The sequence below is a fragment of the Mercurialis annua genome, linkage group LG2 (genome assembly GCF_937616625.2).
Source record: "Mercurialis annua linkage group LG2, ddMerAnnu1.2, whole genome shotgun sequence".
NCBI classification, from domain to species: Eukaryota; Viridiplantae; Streptophyta; class Magnoliopsida; order Malpighiales; family Euphorbiaceae; genus Mercurialis; species Mercurialis annua.
In genome coordinates, this window is record NC_065571.1 from 2,306,212 (window position 1) to 2,321,322 (window position 15,111).

Consider the following 15,111-nt stretch of genomic DNA (forward strand, 5'->3'; position numbering starts at 1 on the left):
GCTGTGAACTACCCCTTGGTCTGCCACCAGACCTCTGTGTTGATTGAACATCGTGTTCATCCCCATCTTGAACTGGAACTGATGACTCTCCGTGTAGTTGGCCTGTTGATCTCAGCTCTGTCAAGAGATCGTCGTCATCATCCCATATATCGTAGTCGGGGTCAACTATGTAATCATCAATATGCTCTTCATCCCCATGCCCTCCCTCCTCTTCCACATTCTGCTCTGCATCCCCATGCCCCACCTCCTCTTCCTCATTCTGCTCTGCATCCCCATGCCCCACCTCCTCTTCCACATTCTGCTCTGCATCCACATGCCCCCCTTCCTCTTGCACATTCTGTTCTTCATTTACAACTCCCTCAGGAACATCCTTCTCTCTTTCACTGGGCATGTCGAATAGCACCCGAAGCTCAGCTGAAAGGCCATCTAACAACTCATCGAAGTTCCCCCATTTTTGCCACTGGTCCTCAACCTGACTTGGCCTCTCAGGTTCCCATTGCAGATCAGCAGCAGGGCCCCTCTGATTAGCTTCTTGATTGACCTCGCCAAGGTCCCCTTCGTTCCACATCCCATCACTAGCAGGTAACCCATCATAAAGCCCCTCACTAACCTCATCTATTCCCATCTGCCCATGCTCGTCGTCGTTTGGCCCCTCCATTTGGCCCTCACTCACCCCATCTTTCTGCCCCTCGTTCAGCTCCTCATTTAGCCCCTCCTTTAGCCCCTCATTCAGATTTTGATTTTCTCCCTCATTTAGCCCCTCGTTCAGCCCCTCCTTTTGCACCTCCTCAAACCTCTCAGCTAGATTTTGCCCCTCACTAGGCCCCGCCCTCATCAGATCTTCCATAGTTTTTTTCATCCACTGGCGAACCTCTGATTCACCAACGGCTGTGTACGGAGGGGGGGGTTCAGGTTCCCATTGGCCTTCAATCATTAGTGGTCCTTGACTTGCTGACCTACTTCTCAACCATGGCCCCTGGCTCCCTTGCGTTTTCACCCCTGGCCCCTGACTTTGCACCATTCTGATGGCACCTGGCGCCTTTTTTCTGAAGCCACGATCCCCATGCTTCTCCCAATTTTCCTGACTCAACACGAGGCCCAGACTAGGATAACTGAAACTGTCCTTCGGTTCTTCAATTTCCTCTAAGACAACTGCTGATGGAGGGGGAGGACTAGGACTTCTCTTAGGCTGTAATTTCCTAACATCCCCAACGGAGTACTCCCTAACGTACACCTCAACACTCCCCGCCTTTGACCCAGCCCTAGCCATTTCCATAAAATCATCCTCATGGCTGATTGGTTTTATCCCAACGTTATATTCTACGGCTGTCTCTTTCCAATGGTAGTCAACAAGCTTCTTGGGTAACAGTTTTGCCACCCATTTATCAAACTTACCCATTGTAATGACATCAAGGTTATATACCCTACTCTTCACTTCCCCGTTATGATATCCCCACTCCCCAAGTTCCCCACCAATGTGTAAGTTGATGGTAAAACAATTTAATTCTGCAGGGGAAACTGAAAAACAGAAAAAAAAAAAGCAACACTAAATTCAACCAACAAACCAACCAACCATCATTAAGTACACAAACAATAATACTTAATTGTCTAAAACAGCAGTTCCAACACATAAAGACATATTAAAAACTCAACTATCACAATCACCAAGCATAGCAAGCATATTCTATTATTGAAAAAGCATATACAGCCAAAAAGAAATGGTCCCAAACCAATCAACCAATTTATCTCTAAAAAAAACAATTTGACATGTTTAGTAATTAAGTGGTCCTACAAATTTATCAACTTTTACAGTCATCAACCCCCGCCAATTTCTTAGGAAAAATGTCCTATAAAATAGACTACAAGCATACCTTCAACAACATCATCGCTGCTGGAATTATCCATCAAGCCATACCCAGCAGTTCCAGGAGGCCCGCTTCTGTAATCACTCTTTTCTTTTCGTTTTCGTCTACTGAATCCTTTTCTCTTCATTTTTGCAGCCACACAAACTAAAAACCTGCCAACATGATAGTGGAGTTAACATTTCTAACCAACCCACAAAAAATCAAATAACGAGTAACTTTAAATTTCTAACCTTTAATCACTTTCTTGTTCTTTGTTGCAGAAGTAATGTTCTCTTTTAATCACTCTCTTTTAGATAGGTTTTTCGGTAAATGAAAGACAATGTTGAACAATGGAGGAAGAATGGGGAAGAATGCGAGGAAAATGAGAAAGATTGAACGAAAAATGGGAAAGGAGCAAACCCTAGGTCAGTGTCAGCGAAGAAACGAAAAAACGAGGGGAAGAAGACGAAGCGTGGCGAAAATATTTGAAACGAAAATAGTGAAACGGAAGAGAGGGGAGCGAGTGGGGAAAAGGAAAAGTAGGAGAGAGAAAAAAATAAATTACCGCGGTTACTTTTCAGTTTTTTTTTTTTTTTTTTTTTTTTAATAAAAAGTCAACTGACGCATTCTTACACAAGCAGCAGGTGTCAGACATGCATGCAGGGGGGACAGGCGCCGCCATTTGGTGTCCGGACGAGAAATTGGATGCCACGTCGACAGAAAACGAAAAAAACGGCGATATTTGGTCTTAGGGGGTTTTGTGAGCGCCGCCTCAAAGTTCAGGGAGTTTACTGCCCGTTTTTTTACTTCGGGGGGTTTAGCGCCCGCACCCCCAAAGTTGAGGTGCCATGGGTGATTATTAGCCCACTTAATCTGATAGATAATTCCATGATAATTAATGGACATGGAGCATAAGCAGTTTTATGTTTCCTATTGGTCGTAAAAAATTTGACATTGATTATTCCTCATAGTGGTAGATTCAAGTCCACGTGAATTTAAAATAATCCAACTCACAACCATCCTACCTTAGCATAAAATTAAAGAGATGAAATAATAGTAATAAAGTTGCATCAATTATTTATATGCAATTTTAGTTCAATTAACTAAAATTGTTACTACCAATGAGCTATAGCTCAAGTGGTATAAGCGCTCGGCAGCAAACTGCTAGGTCGTGGATTCATTTCCTCCCACAAGCGCTCCCCCCTCCCCAATTATAAAAAAAAACTAAAATTGTTACTATTTTCACATTAGCACAAGTAAAAATAAAATAAAAAATCTTTAAAGAATGATATATTGGATCATTTTTAACAACATTGCCTACCATTTAAAAATACAAGAATTATTAAAATACATATTTAAAAACTGAGCTGAGGGTCAAAAATCTAACTTTGCTTTTAGAATTGGGTCCAAAGTTTGGAGCCATCCAAAGATTGTAGTGCTTTGCTAAAGAGAGCAGTATTATATATTGCGCACTGTACTTGATGTCTTTTTGGCCACAAAAGAAAACAGCTTATGCACTCTTACCTTCCTCTTTCGTTGAGTCGCTGTTGGCTGTTAGGAAGAGTCCAACTTGGGTGGCGGTGGGCCGGTCCCGGTGAAAATTAAACTAACTTCTTATTCAATATTATTTCTTTTGACCCTTTCATCCCATGCATTATTTTTCTTCACAGTACCATTAAATAAAATAAAGATGAATTATTTTATTGTTTTGTCATGATTGTGTAGTATAATCAGTTCATTTTCAATTTATAGCAGCAAATAGCAGGATAATCCAATTTTACCAAATGTAAATGTATTTGTTTAAAATTTATAAACACTACTGATTTAACGTTGAACAAAAGATCAATGTGGTTGAATCAATGAGTTGTATTTCAAATGGTACAACGCTAGACAACAAACTGTTAGGTCGTGAGTTCGATTCTTTCTACAAGCGCTCCCCCCTTTCCAATTATCATAAAAAAGATCGATTTAGTTTTTAAATTTATAATTTGTGATTAAATATATATATTTTAATTTTTGTGTGTTAATTAAATCTGGAACCTGTATTTTTTAGATTGAAATAGATTACTTCAAACAATTATATCCACAAATTTATGTCTCGAAGCCAGATAAATCCACATTTGAAGTATACATTTTGAGGTTACTTGACCTAAGTAAATTTGGAGATCTAATTGATCGCTAAAATTGAAAATGACATATTTGATCTCGAAAATAACATATCTGATCTCGAAAAAACAAGTTTGAGACCTATTTGACCCAAAAAAATGAAATACAACTTTAAGGGCCGTATTGACCTTTTATTCATTTAACTTTCCCTCCATACGTTAACGCCACTTGATTCTTACTACGGTGTAGTTTAATCTTACGGTCAAATTAATCATAATGAAGATGGTAATTTTACATTTATTGATGACATCCCAAAAATAATGTGGTAGATGCTTTTTGATTCTTAATAAATGATTTGATACTCTTTTTACACGGCAGCTAAATCATTCCATGCTTGCTTAATACTTCTGTGAGATACATTGCTTTCTTTTGTTGGATATTGATACTCAATTATGAAGCATATAAGTATTAAATTTAGATGCTCTTCATCAAAATCTATTTTAATTTTTAACTGTTTTTTTTGACAATCTGTTTAACTCAAAAATAAAGATGAAGTCAATCGACCAAAATAGAACCATCCACAACAATAACAGCCATTTTAATAAATATAAAGAATGTTTTTTTTATAATTAAAAGACTTTTCATATCTAGACATCAATTTCCTTTTAGAAAAATATTTAACTATATGATTTAATAGTGGTTAAATATATCTAAATTTAAAAAATTCGCTAGAAATTTATTCAATTTTTTTAAATTGATTTAGCCGACTATGTGACATTACAATCGGTTATTATCCCTTTTTTTATTTAAATTACACATTCAATTTCCACGTAAGTATATTTACATCAAATTTTAAAAATTAAATATACTTCAATCGAATTAATAAAATTTTGATGAATTTACAATTTTTGTAAGATTTGAGTAAATTTTCAAAAGGTTAAAAAGGTCAATTGTTTAACACCATTAGACCAAAAAATAATTATATAGACTCTTTCAATGTTCAAATTTTTTAATTTCATGTTTAAACTTTTAAAATATATAAATCAATATTCAGTTAGTGTGCCAAAAAAACTAAAATAATTTATGTCTGCTTGAATTTTAATACATATAGATAAAATAAATATGATAATAGAAACAAATAATACTTATTTAATAATGATAATAAGAATAAAATACAAATTGATGTAAATAAATTTATTCAATATTTCCAATAGTCGCCGATCGAAAAATAATTTAAAAGTCTTATTTTGAATAATTTTAAACGAATTAAAATGTTAATTTAAAAGATATATGTATTTAAATATTAAAATAGTAAATTCAAGTATTATAGATTATTTTTTAAAATATGAATATTTAACGTATTTTTTTTTGTTAAATATGCAACTTAATTATTATATATCAATCATTTAATAAATTTATTTGAAAAAAAACATTTAATAAATTTGATATAATTTTTTTTTAAATTTAAAATTATAATAAAACATGTTATACAACTAATACACATTAATAATATTGTATTTGATTTCAATAAATTTTATAAAATTATATGAATTTATTTATAAATTATATACCGATTCTTTACTGTGATCTTGTTAAGAGTGCGAGAATTCTAATCCACGCGCATGCACCACATGCCTTCTTCGGCATTTTTATTTAATTTATTTTAAAATTGATTTTAAAAAGTATACATTAATCATATTTATATCAAATAATATCAATTAATTATTATTTTTTTTAAAAAAAAAAAAGCATCATCATCGTTAAAAAAAGACAACTAAATTACAATTAACCGTATTATCCCATCTCTCTCATTTCTTTCTGAAACGCTATTACTACAATTTTGTTTTTGTTCATGTATTTTTAGTTTTTTTAAACCAGAGTTCTTTTTCCTTCTTTTAATAACTGAAATTGAGCATTCATATTGAGCACCACCTGTCAATTGCAGAGACGGTGTTGCTGGCAAGCAAAGGTCAGGCGGCTGATCCTCTGCTCGCCACGACCACAATCTCCTCCCCCAATTTTATTTGAATTTCTCATCCAATCCAAATCCTGATTTTGTTTTCCCTCATTACAATTTTTATGATGCAATTTCCGAAAATTCGGATCCTATTCTGTTGATTCGGTGCCGTTTTATCTCTATATCTCCATTGATTGATCGTGTTGAGAAAGAGATAAATCTTTGATGCAAAGTTAGATTTGGACTAGACTTTTGGTTCACACAATTTAGTGAAGTGTTTGGTTTTGTTAATAATTATTGATTAGTTTTTGGAATTTGAAGAAGAATTTACGAAAAGAAAAATTAGTAACAGAGAAAAATGGTTACTAGTAATTTGTTTCACTGTAGAAAGAATTCGTGGCCTCCTGAAGAGTACATCAGCAAGCACAGTTTGCAATTAGTAAGCTTCATTTACATATTTTATTATTATTATTTCTCTTTTATTGTTGGTTTTTGTATGCGCGTGTTGGCGGGGAAATCAGGTTTATAAAAAATTACTAGTATAATTTATACATGCTTTTAATTTGTTTGTTTTTTAACACAAATGCTAATGGTAGATTACTTGTATTGATTATGGAGATTATTTTATGAAAGGCTGAGGTGTTTGTTTTGAACTGCAATTGTAATCAAAGTAATATAGGAAGATAATTAAGAATTTATTGTATCTCATTTGTAAGTTTCTTATTGAACTGTTAAACTGTGATTTAGTGTTAGCTAAACAATTTATATTTTGTGGCTTCTTGGCTTTATAAACAATTTATATTTTGTGGCTTCTTGGCTTCATAAGACATTTAGTTCTATTTGTTTAAATTAATTTTTTCTATTGTCTTCTCTTATAGTTGGATTTTGATAGTGCTGCTCCACCTAAACATGCATGGAGAAGAAGATTAAACAGCCATGCCAATATTCTTAAAGAATTCAGTGTTACATTTACAGAAGCAATAAAAATGGTGAGAGAGTTTTGCCAGCATGCTGTTTCAATTGGTTTGAGAGACGAGTTTGGTTTTTCGAGATTCCTTATGTGTAGTTTTCCTTTTAAATTGTTTCTTGCCTTGCTTTTACTCACACTATAATTTTGGGTTTGAACGAGTAGGTTCGGTTGGGCATACGATTATGGTCATATGTCAGGGAGGAGGCGTCTCATGGAAGGGTAATTATATCATTTTTGTTATTGTGACTATTGTTTATTTTCCCATCCTTATAAGGTGTATCTAGTTGATGCACAATTAGAACTTCACTTGCCCATTTCGCTTTCCCTTGATCTGCAGAAAGCCCCAATAGATCCCTTCACAAGGTTAAGTTGCAAGCCATCAGCTTCACAAGGTGTTCCGCTTGGAGGAATGGGGTATGTATAGGGGGTCATGCTTTAAGTTTTTCTACTCTTTATTTAATTTATCTGCCTCAGATGTTGTCATTCTTTCTTTGAAATACAGAAGCGGAAGCATATCTAGAGGCTTCAGAGGCGAGTTTAGGCAGTGGCAAATTGTACCTAGCATATGCGAAGCTTCACCTGTGATGGCCAATCAGTTCTCTGTAAGCTGTGCACTTGAACCTACTATCTGATCGCTGTATGCTTTTCTGTTTATTGATATGATTATATCTGTGTCTCCTGTAGCTTTATTTATGAGTGTTGTATTAATAATTGATTGTTCTTATTAAAGTTGTTTATACTGCTTTGTGTATATTAAATCATTTTAGCATGAATTATGTGAAATTCCTTGTTTTCATAGCAAGGGCGAATAAAATATCTATTTGCCCCTTTTTCCTACATGTGGAAAATAACTGGTGACTATACAATTTCTAGAATTTTATCAGAAAAATATAGTTATTTCTCACAGTATAGGATCTTTGTTAATACATAATTTGTGATACCTATTTAATTATTCACTACACAGTTATTTCAGTATATCTTGCTTATGAAGGATTACCATGTTTTACTGCTGGTGTAGTATTCAGTCTTCACCAAACACGCAATAACATATAATAATCTGATTCATGGTTTTCCGTCACTGTAGGTTTTTATTTCTCGAGATGGAGGAACTAAAAAGTATGCATCAGTTTTGGCTCCTGGCCAACATGAAGGATTAGGGTAAGACAAAAATTCGAAGCTCTGTAACTGTCTTTATGAAGAGTCATGAATTAGAATTGTAATCTTCCAGGATGTTTGTGCTATTATATTTTTTGAAATTGAAATCTGTAGAATTGGGCATATAAGATTCTTACCTCAATTTGTGCTTGATGTTTTTGCAGGAAAGCTGACGATGAGGGTATATCATCATGGGGCTGGAACTTAAACGGTCAGCATTCTACATATCATGCTTTATTCCCAAGGGCATGGACGATATATGATGGTAACATTCCAGTCTATATTTTCTGTTCTTAGAACAATATCTCTCCATGAAGCTTTGTTTTAATGACAGTACTCCTGCTTTTCAGGTGAACCAGACCCTGAACTGAAAATTTCTTGCAGACAGATCTCACCGTTCATACCCCATAATTATAGAGATAGCAGTCTTCCTACTGCTGTTTTTGTCTATACGGTATATTCATTTAACTTCTGGTATCATGTTTTGACACTATCTTAGAACATAAGTCGTAATACTATCTTATGATACTAGAATTCTTTTTCGGTCATGTTAAAGTGCTGTAAATCGGTATCACTTCAATACTTAATCATCCTAGAAGAGATTTTACATTGATCACTCAGCTCACCTATCAAGCATTCCATTTTGATTTTGTTGTCCTGTTAAGAATTTTGGTCAGGATTCTCCACTGTGCAACTGAGAGATTCAATTGTGGGGCGCTAAACTATATCATCATGTTGCATCATATAATTAAGATAATAGTGGTTGATTTATCATATTAAGAACCATATGAAATTATTATTTTTTGAGGAAAGAACCATATGAATTTATCGTACAGTTTTGGTTTGGTTGTTTCACATCATGGCCTTTTTCTTTCTTTTATAGTTGGTAAACACTGGGAAGGAGAGAGTGAACGTCAGCCTCCTCTTTACTTGGGTGGTAAGAATTTTTTCATTTAACTGTATTACGTTTAATCTGTTTTCTCAAATCTTAGGTGTCAGATATTTTTACTGTTTGTGTAGAATTCAATTGGGGGAGTCTCACACTTGTCAGGAGATCATGTGAATGAACCATTCATGTTAGTGTTTTCCATCCTGTTCTTTTTTTCTTATATTATGTGTATTCACAAACATATTTTGAGGAGTTATATTCTCTTTAACAGAGGCGAAGATGGAGTCTCTGGGGTACTACTACATCACAAGCAAGTGATCAAACCTTAATAGCTTTATAATGATGGTTGGTTTGCATATATCTCTTGGTTGTTCGATGTTTTAGAGGGTGAACCTGAAGTGAAGTCCTTCTCCTCCATTTTATATTTCAAAGCTAAAGAGAATTTTAAAAGAAAATATGGAAGCAAGGCATAATAACTAGTTAAGAGTGTGACTTCAGTTACTAGAAGGAAAATTGAGAATAAGATTAATAATTAAATATCTGACTCCATAGGAAATAAGGGGGTTGATTTCGAGAGAAATGCTTAAAAATGAAAACAGCCTCAAGTGATTTTATCTGTTTTCTTGGTTGGAATAAGATTGAGATAAATGAAATTTCTTTCTTCTGTTTTTAGGATTTTTTGGGAGTGGGAAATATTGGGTGTTGTTTCTTGTGAAATTCGTTATCCAATAAGCTTACACTTTGCATACTGATAATTGAGAGCATAATAGTATTAGGGAATGGGAGCTATAACATCTCATATCATGAAAAGGACTTTATGCTGCAACCACTTGATGCACTTCGATACTGTTATCAGGGAGAAAGTAGATCTCTAGAAAGCTAAGTCGGTGTGGTAATGGCACTTAACCTAAAAGTGAGATTTATGGGGGCCTATGTTATCGGACATGATTGGTTTAGGGTAATTGTTTGATAAGAAATATTAAAATGGTTTTGTACAGAATATCTGATTCTTTTACTGCTCATCTTATTACATTCACCAAGTATGCCTAACATGCAATATTAACTTTTGGATGTAAGATAATTAGTCAACCATCTCATGACATCTTCACTATTTACATTCTTGAAATGCAAGGTCATTTTCTTTCATTTTTGTAAAAGAAATTTGGTGTGTTATCTCAAATCAATAAAAGAAGTGCATTAGAGAATAGGTGATCTCAAGGTGAAATCTTTGGACTGTAAGATTATTTGTCAACCATCTCATGACATCTTCACTATTTACATTCTTGAAATGCAAGGTCCTTTCCTTTCATTTTTGTAAAAGAAATTTGGCTTGTTATCTGAAATCAATAAAAGAAGTGCATTAGAGAATAGGTGATCTCAAGGTGAAATATTTGAATTGGTCATCTTCTACATGTGAATACTGCAGTATTGACTTCACTCTTGAGGAAAACGAATTGTTACCCATCATGATCAAAATAAATGCCATTAGATTAGTCAGTCCATTTAGTTTGCTAAACCCGTTTGTCCTACATTTTCTTTATAATTTTCTGAAGCTGGGCGATCTTGGCCTGTTTTACATGTGTTTTCCTATGGATTCTTACTCCTTTTCAGAAGCTAATTCTGACCTTTCCTCTTTACGCTTCATCATAATGTGTATGGAACTTGGAAATGTTCTTGAAGGATTGTAATTTTGTTGGTAAATAATAGTTGGTTTCAATGGTTCCTGGCCTTGATGAAATATTATATTTGCCAGCTCCCACTCTTCAAATGTGCCGTAAAGGTTTTGGTGCATGATTGCTCTAGTAGTTGTCCTTTTTCTTAAACCTACGTGATAGTTTTGACTCAATCATCATATTTGGCATAGATAACGGATCTGTGTGCAAACAGTTATCCTTTCCCTCTCTGTCTCTACTGAACACATAGTTCTACTTTGCATGTGTTATCCACCATTATTGATATTGCAGCACTAATTCCAGGATGTTAACTGTGAAACTAGATTTGAAGCATTTCTAACAATTACTATGACATTTCAGGACTGCAAAGGGTCACCCTCCAGTTACTTTTGCAATTGCTGCATGTGACACTCAGAATGTAAGCGTGACTGTTTTGCCATCTTTTGGACTCTCGGGGGAAAGTAGTACCACAGCTAAAGATATGTGGGGAAAAATGGTGCAGGTAATTGTATCTTCTATTTTATAGATAAAGATAACAATTGTTATTCTAAATAGTCGAGATTGAGTTGAGTGCGAGTTGGTTGTCAAAGATGCCAAGCAGAGTTTAAACAACGCAAACCTCTCTTATCTATACTCTTTTAAATGTCTGTGATGATCTAGGAATACCTGAAATTTGTTTACAATAGTATTATTTTTTTCAGCATTCTACTGTAATTTTAAATTCCATCACCATGGGTACTAGCTACTGCCTTTAAAGAATTCAGATGCTGTTTCTTTCAAAGTCCATCTCAAGCATGGTTCTTTTTGATTTTAACGTATGTTAGCATCATAAGGACGGACTACTACCTGTAAAAGAATCAGAATAAGTTGTTTCTTTCATCTCAAGGATGGTTCTTTTGACTTTTTACTACTCATATCTTAAGGATGGACAATTTGATCGTGAAAATTTTGATTCTGGACCAACAATGCCTTCATTACCTGGAGAGACGCTCTGTGCTGCAGTCTCTGCTTCTGCGTGGGTGGAACCTCATGGGAAGTGTACTGTTGCATTTGCTCTTGCATGGTCATCGCCAAAGATCAAATTTTCTAAGGGAAGCTCATACCATAGGTAAATCTACGAAGAACTGCTTATTCTCTTTTTATTTTACTAGCCGGAAAACTTCAATTTTCATTTTTATTTTAAATTGATAAATTAACAGATAAGATGTTGCAATTCTGGAATATAAAAATATTAACATGCAGGCGGTACACAAAATTTTATGGAACTTCTGAAAGAGCGTCTCAGAATTTGGTCCATGATGCCCTAAAGAGTAAGTTTTTATGTTTTTGGTTTGTATATTGTTTGCGAACACTTAGATACCGCACTGTATTGAGCATTAAATCATTTCTGAAAAAAAAAACATTGACTGAATGTTATTCTTAATATGCTGCCATTGTTTTGGTTAGTTTATCACAGTTCTTATTTTAAATGATAAACCTGATCTTATTCAGATTACAAGTGGTGGGAGGAAGAAATTGAGAAGTGGCAAATTCCTATCCTGACGGATGATAGGCTACCAGAATGGTAATTCTTTTGGCAATTATGGCCCATTCATAACCAACATTTTGCCTACAACTGTAAATGGGTGTGCTGCATGGTAAATTTTTTATGGATAAGATAAAAAAATTGTTCATGCCTTAGTGCTGTGTATATCTCAGAGAACTTTTATAGTGCTCAAAGATTATCCTACAGAAGGCTTTTATGCGTACAAACAAAATATAGTTGCAATTATAACTTTAACATGCGCATTAGTTTTTTAATGATGAGAACCAAATTTGCCATTTGCCAAAATAGAAAATATAAACTCTATCAATATAAAACACATGGATGGCTGAAATGGCTATTTATTTTCTTTTGCTTAAATACTAAGTAACAATGTAGTTTTATTTATTTTGAGGAACGTAATTTCAATTGGGATGTAGTCTGTCTGATTGTCTGGCTTGATATTTGCAGGTACAAGTTCACATTGTTTAATGAGCTCTACTTTCTTGTTGCTGGTGGAACTGTCTGGATTGGTACTTATTCTTGTCTCATTATAAGTTTTCTCCTAACACTGATAAGACAATGGGGCGATAAAAACTGGATTCTTTATACAAGCACGGATTTTATATAACAGTTCATGCTGTCATCATACAAGTGTACAAGTCATGAGCACAAACTAGACATTAACAAATTTCTGCTTCCTTTGCTCTTTTTCTGCAGACTCTTCTTTACTGGCTGAAGATTCAATAAAGAGTTATAATCGGTCAAAAGAAAAGGAAACTGTGAATTTGAACTCAACTGCAGTCCAAGTGAGCCATGCATTTGAAGCTACGGCTGCATTTGAGGAAAATGGAGTGTCAAATGGAAATTATTCAAGCGAAGATGAATTATCTGTGTCTCTGGAGAAAGGAAATTTCAACCGTTCTTCAAAACCCTCGCCTTTGCTAGACTGGCAAAATAACAACGACGATGTTGGTCGGTTTCTTTACTTGGAAGGAGTTGAATATATTATGTGGTGCACCTATGATGTTCACTTCTATGCTTCATTTGCTCTTTTGGAATTGTTTCCTAAAATCGAACTCAATATTCAAAGAGATTTTGCTAAAGCTTTGCTATCCGAGGATGGAAGAAAAGTGAAGTTCCTAGCAGAGGGTAATGTCGGAATCCGTAAGGTCAGAGGAGCTATCCCACATGATCTTGGGACACATGATCCATGGAATGAAATGAATGCATACAATATACATGATACAAGCAAGTGGAAGGATCTGAATCCAAAATTTGTGCTCCAGGTGTATAGAGACTTCGCTGCAACACAAGACATGTCTTTTGGAGTTGATGTCTGGCCTGCTGTTCGCTCTGCTATGGAGTATATGGAACAATTTGATCGGGACGGGGATGCTTTAATTGAAAATGATGGATTCCCAGATCAGACTTATGATGCCTGGACAGTTCATGGTGTAAGTGCTTACTGTGGTTGCCTATGGCTTGCAGCGCTTGAAGCTGCTGCTGCAATGGCCCTTCAATTAGGCGATAATTATTTTGCTGAATTATGCAAAAGCAAATTTGTCAAGGCAAAATCAGCATTTGAAGCGAAGCTTTGGAATGGTTCATATTTCAATTATGACAGTGGATCAAGTAATAACAGTAAATCTATACAAGCAGATCAGTTGGCTGGGCAATGGTATGTTGCATCTTCAGGCCTGCCTCCACTTTTTGATGAGTCCAAAATCAAGAGCACATTGCAAAAAATATACGACTTCAACGTAATGAAAGTTCGAGGAGGTAGGATGGGTGCTGTAAATGGTATGCATCCCAATGGAAAGGTGGATGAAACTTGTATGCAGTCACGAGAAATATGGACCGGTGTGACCTATGGTGTGGCAGCTACAATGATTCTTTCGGGAATGGAGGACAAGGCATTCACAACTGCTGAAGGCATATTCCTCGCAGGCTGGTCAGAAGAGGGCTATGGGTAAGTATTTCCAATCTTCCACAAGAGCTTATAGAGTATACTACAAATTCTATCATTATTGTTACATCATATTTTGATATGCTTAGTAATTCTGCGTTGGACATTCATTTTGTTTCATCTTTATGATGTAAAAGTTACCGAGGCTTATGTAGTTACCCTACACTTTTCTTCTGATTGCAATTAAGAGCAACAGAAGCATGAAAATAACACTGTTGAATGGACAGTACGTCCTTGAAATATGTAGCCCTCTGCTCCTCTCGGAATGAGGATGTCCCAGTATTTTCGAACACATCTTTTATCTGCTTGTAATTTAGGGTAATTTCATTAATTTCTGAACAAATGACTCTAGTTAATTATCCTTCTCTGGCTGTTACAGATACTGGTTCCAGACGCCTGAAGGATGGACGACTGATGGGCATTTCCGCTCCCTTATTTATATGAGGCCGCTTGCAATTTGGGGCATGCAATGGGCGTTATCGCTACCTAAAGCTATTCTTGATGCTCCAAAAATCAATATCATGGACAGACTTCTCTTGTCTCCTAGCACAAGATTTGCTCTTCATGAAACCGGAGTCAGAAAGATTGCCACCAAAACCAAGTGCTTTGGAGATTCTGTGTTCAACTGTTCATGCTCATGATCAAATGTAAGTTTCATCACTTTTGTAAAGCAAAATCTTTTATAGCTTTCCCAGTACTCTTCCAGAATAAAATGCTGGAAAAAGTCTCTTTCTAGAGGCAGGCGATAAACGCCAGGCTGTAACTTAGTAGTCAATTAGTCACTTGATGTAGATGTTTTTTTTTGGTTCTTTAATGCTATTTGTTGGACGATTCTTCGTCTCCGCACGATCATCCTGTCACCACAGACCGAATATTAGAGTCGTAATCATGGATTCCTTGTCAGAGAATGAGATCATTTGTAAATTATGTACTTTATGAAATTTTGTTGTGGACACAACCGAATAACATGAAAATTTGTTTTAATTATGGTGCCTTTCGATGATTTTCTTGATTTTTTTGGTCAGT

At 35.2% G+C, this 15,111-nt stretch overlaps 1 protein-coding gene across 1 annotated transcript; it reads left to right on the forward strand.

The window, feature by feature from the left end:
• Positions 1 to 5,766: 5,766 nt before the first annotated feature.
• On the forward strand, positions 5,767 to 15,069 carry LOC126667660 (uncharacterized). The gene is made up of 18 exons (XM_050360690.2): positions 5,767 to 6,346; positions 6,786 to 6,896; positions 7,040 to 7,096; positions 7,215 to 7,291; positions 7,380 to 7,479; positions 7,962 to 8,035; positions 8,197 to 8,297; positions 8,383 to 8,486; positions 8,916 to 8,969; positions 9,053 to 9,108; positions 9,193 to 9,231; positions 10,955 to 11,096; positions 11,518 to 11,702; positions 11,837 to 11,904; positions 12,086 to 12,158; positions 12,588 to 12,649; positions 12,837 to 14,088; positions 14,465 to 15,069. The coding sequence occupies exons 1-18, from the start codon at positions 6,266 to 6,268 to the stop codon at positions 14,724 to 14,726; spliced, it is 2,898 nt and encodes a 965-aa protein (XP_050216647.1). The 5' UTR covers positions 5,767 to 6,265; the 3' UTR covers positions 14,727 to 15,069.
• Positions 15,070 to 15,111: the final 42 nt, after the last annotated feature.

Bases quoted from the DNA above. Each gene is read 5' to 3' on its own strand.
- LOC126667660 (XM_050360690.2), top strand. From the start codon at position 6,266: ATGGTTACTAGTAATTTGTTTCACTGTAGAAAGAATTCGTGGCCTCCT. The intron at 6,347-6,785 runs GTAAGCTTCATT...CTTCTCTTATAG, and splicing joins GCAAGCACAGTTTGCAATTA to TTGGATTTTGATAGTGCTGC. The intron at 11,703-11,836 runs GTAAATCTACGA...ATTAACATGCAG, and splicing joins AAGGGAAGCTCATACCATAG to GCGGTACACAAAATTTTATG.